This window comes from Amblyomma americanum, chromosome 4 (assembly GCF_052857255.1).
Source record: "Amblyomma americanum isolate KBUSLIRL-KWMA chromosome 4, ASM5285725v1, whole genome shotgun sequence".
In the NCBI taxonomy this organism is placed as follows: Eukaryota; Metazoa; Arthropoda; class Arachnida; order Ixodida; family Ixodidae; genus Amblyomma; species Amblyomma americanum.
The window spans coordinates 143,686,818-143,690,865 of NC_135500.1; the positions used below are offsets into that span (position 1 = coordinate 143,686,818).

Consider the following 4,048-nt stretch of genomic DNA (forward strand, 5'->3'; position numbering starts at 1 on the left):
TATGATCTGTTCGGCGACAATAAGTTTCGCAGTTAAAACGCCGGTAGAACTACCCGTGCCACATCTGCGTCCCATAATGCACTTTGTAAAGTTTATCATAAAATGTCACATGTCTTACTACCTTATGATAAATTCATCATAACTACTGGTTCTGTTCGCAATGTTTAGTACTCCAGGTATTGTAGATGGACATTTTAAGGATGTTCAGTATAGCTCGAGACCCTATTAATCAATTCTTCGGGGTGACGGACGCAAAAACGGGGGGTGAACGTTCCGTCAAAGATTTTGGTTCCATTTTGTTTGCCCCGGAACGCTTCGGCGAGACCGTTGACTGTCCGCGTTCCTTGCGGCGGCGGTTTTGCTTTCTTGGGCTCGGTGAGGCCGCCAAGGATGCTTTCAGGGCTTTCTTTTGCTCTTCTGGGCTCAGCACAGCGGGCTTCGGCGGCTTTGTTGTTTTCGTGTTGAGGAAGACTTCTGGGAGCCACTGAACTGCCACAGCGGTAACGAGCATAAGCGCGGCCATGGCCGCTTGCATGGCGGCAGAGTCGGGCACGCCTTTGAACTCGGAGAGGAAGGAACTGAGCAGGGCTCCCAGGCGCCCAGCTGTGTAGGAGAGACAAATTCCGGTGCTGCGGATGGAAACGGGGAACACTTCTGCGGTGTAGCCGTAGCAGATTGCTAGGGCGCCGGTGCAGAAGCACAGGACGACGCTGCGGATAGAGGGAATCAGCGAAGATAGGGAGAGCACGCTTGCGGCAAAGTAAGCCCCGGCGCACACAGCGACAGCGGAGACGGCAACGGTTAGCGATTCGCGCTGGCCTTTCTTGGTAAGCAACCAGCATATGCCTATGAAGGTGAGCGTTTGCATGCCGAAGTGCACTGCTTTGTCGTGGCCTCCTGTCTTGGCCGCCATGATTGCAAGATAGTAGAAAACGAATGTGATGTTGAACCAGGCGATGGCGACCGAGAGGGCCCGGCGGCGGAACATGGCGGCCTGCAGAGCTCCTTCCGCTGCAGTGCCGGTGGAAAGGGCAGAGGCTGTGATGGAATGTCCCTGGTCGTTGGTCCTGATATGTCGTTTGAGTCGCTGGAATGCCTGCGTAGCCTTACTAACGTCGAGCCCGTTCATTCTTGCCGCGCAGACGACGACTTGCTGGGCCCTGCGCAACTGCGACGTGGCTACCAACCAGCTGGGCGACTCTTCCAGAAAGTTGCAGCACATCATCTGGAGCACCGTCGGCAGCAGGAATACGGCCTGCGCCAGCTCCCACGACGGGCGGATTAAGTTCACCAGCTGCAGTAAAGGCAACGGAACGGTGCCTCCGATGGATGTCGCCCACAAGGTGTGCAGGGCACGTCGCTCGTTGCCGGTCACCTCGAAAACTAGCGTGAACAAAATAAGACTTGTCGCGCTGGCTGATCCGGCGATCACGAAGCGAGCCAATACGAAAAGTGGCAGCGACTGCGAACCGGCGGCGCAGAGGCTGGCGCCGAGCAGAGTTCCAGCGGCCGCCATAATGACCGGTTTTCGGCCGAACCGATCCGACATCGGGCCCGCGACAGGCGCGAAGACGGCGGGGCCAAGCATGAATACGAAAGTTGACAGGCTGAGCAGAAACTTCCGTTCGCACACCAAGTCCCAGTTGCTGACTATGCTGTCCTTGGCGTGGCCGATGTCGTATTCCCAAGCTTGGCAGCGCACCACACGGCGTTCTTCATCGGGATCTTCCTGTAATGAAGAAAATCAGGACATAAATTTTGGCCTTGTTCATCATTCGGTTATAACGGCTTATATTTTTTTTCTGAACAGTGCGTGCTCGTTTCTTTTTGGACCTGGTAGTCACCGTGCATGGCCGAATAACTCCACATATTAATAATCGGCCTAACAACCCCCCCCCCTGCAGAACAGAGAACTGTCCCATATCTGTCTAATTAACCGTGTCCACATATTAAAAAGCCCGCGTGTCGATGGAAATGCATAACCTGGCCTGGGGTACGGCCTAAAATCGGTTACCAGAACCGACAACGCACTCGCTCACGAGAACACGATTTGGCCACCCTGGTGTACTGCTTTGCCACAATCTCCTATATGAACAGATTAATTAATACGTTAAAATTTTCATAAGTAAAAAATATTAAGTGAGGTCAGTGAGTTCATAGTGCATCAAGATGATTACTGTTTTTTTTAGAAAGGCATCCAGCAATCGCTTCCTCAGAGAAAAACATGCGCAAAGGTTTCGTTTTGGTTACGGCTACAAGACATTCCAATCGCCTTTAGTAAGTGTACGTAAGGATGTGTACAAATGCTAAGGTAGGTTTCTTTACCAGAACAATCAGGCAAAACTCCAAAAAAATAAAAACCCGAGCCTGCTTATACTAACAATTCTGACCTGATTCTGCAATGCTCCATGGACTGGTAAGCGCTTTATTGTGTAAATTCGCTTAAAGTATTTTTTTTACCTCGCCGTAGCGATGTCGGTACTCCGCTCGCAAAGATTACATTGTCCCAGAATAGGCGGGGGCGCTACTATCGTCGACGAAGGCCTGAATAAATTATCAGACGCTAACACGATCAAATCAGTCGAACTGCGAACGCAGAATGCGCTTTTAGATTCATGCTTTTTTATTTGATGCATTCCCACTCGATGTTTTCTCATGTGCCGCATGCCACTTCCTGAAAGTTGTGAAAATTTTGCTTTACTATGGTTGCCTTTTATAGCTCGCTAGTGCTCTAACTTTTACTGCACTTACACTTCAGTTTAATTAGGCTGACTTTAAGCTCACGAATTCTTTTATGGGTATGCATTCGCAGTTCTTCACACGTTTCGTGCCACTTGGCGCATCGTGTTGGATCAGCCGTTGACGTGCTCTCGCTTTCTGCGCCCTTTTCTCTCTCTCCGCACTGACCGCTCGTTTGGGGGCGTCGCCGCTATCGGCCCCGTCAATGTAGATTTGACCTCTTGCGGTTCTCAGACAGACAGACAGACAGACAGACAGACAGACAGACAGACAGACAGACAGACAGACAGACAGACAGACAGACAGACAGACAGACAGACAGACAGACAGACAGACAGACAGACAGACAGACAGACAGACAGACAGACAGACAGACAGACAGACAGACAGACAGACAGACAGACAGACAGACAGACAGACAGACAGACAGACAGACAGACAGACAGACAGACAGACAGACAGACAGACAGACAGACAGACAGACAGACAGACAGACAGACAGACAGACAGACAGACAGACAGACAGACAGACAGACAGACAGACAGACAGACAGACAGACAGACAGACAGACAGACAGACAGACAGACAGACAGACAGACAGACAGACAGACAGACAGACAGACAGACAGACAGACAGACAGACAGACAGACAGACAGACAGACAGACAGACAGACAGACAGACAGACAGACAGACAGACAGACAGACAGACAGACAGACAGACAGACAGACAGACAGACAGACAGACAGACAGACAGACAGACAGACAGACAGACAGACAGACAGACAGACAGACAGACAGACAGACAGACAGACAGACAGACAGACAGACAGACAGACAGACAGACAGACAGACAGACAGACAGACAGACAGACAGACAGACAGACAGACAGACAGACAGACAGACAGACAGACAGACAGACAGACAGACAGACAGACAGACAGACAGACAGACAGACAGACAGACAGACAGACAGACAGACAGACAGACAGACAGACAGACAGACAGACAGACAGACAGACAGACAGACAGACAGACAGACAGACAGACAGACAGACAGACAGACAGACAGACAGACAGACAGACAGACAGACAGACAGACAGACAGACAGACAGACAGACAGACAGACAGACAGACAGACAGACAGACAGACAGACAGACAGACAGACAGACAGACAGACAGACAGACAGACAGACAGACAGACAGACAGACAGACAGACAGACAGACAGACAGACAGATAACACAGACAGACAAGACAGACAGACAGGACAGACAAACACAGGGGCTAAGTGCGAGAAATGACC

General features: G+C 50.8%; 1 protein-coding gene across 1 annotated transcript in view; it reads right to left on the reverse strand.

The window, feature by feature from the left end:
* Positions 1–229: 229 nt before the first annotated feature.
* LOC144129863 (solute carrier family 22 member 7-like) overlaps positions 230–4,048 on the reverse strand; it is an 8,058-nt gene continuing 4,239 nt past the window's right edge. The window contains exon 3 of the mRNA XM_077663925.1: positions 230–1,729. Coding sequence (XP_077520051.1) covers positions 230–1,729 — 1,500 coding nt within the window. The remainder of the gene's footprint in view (positions 1,730–4,048) is intronic.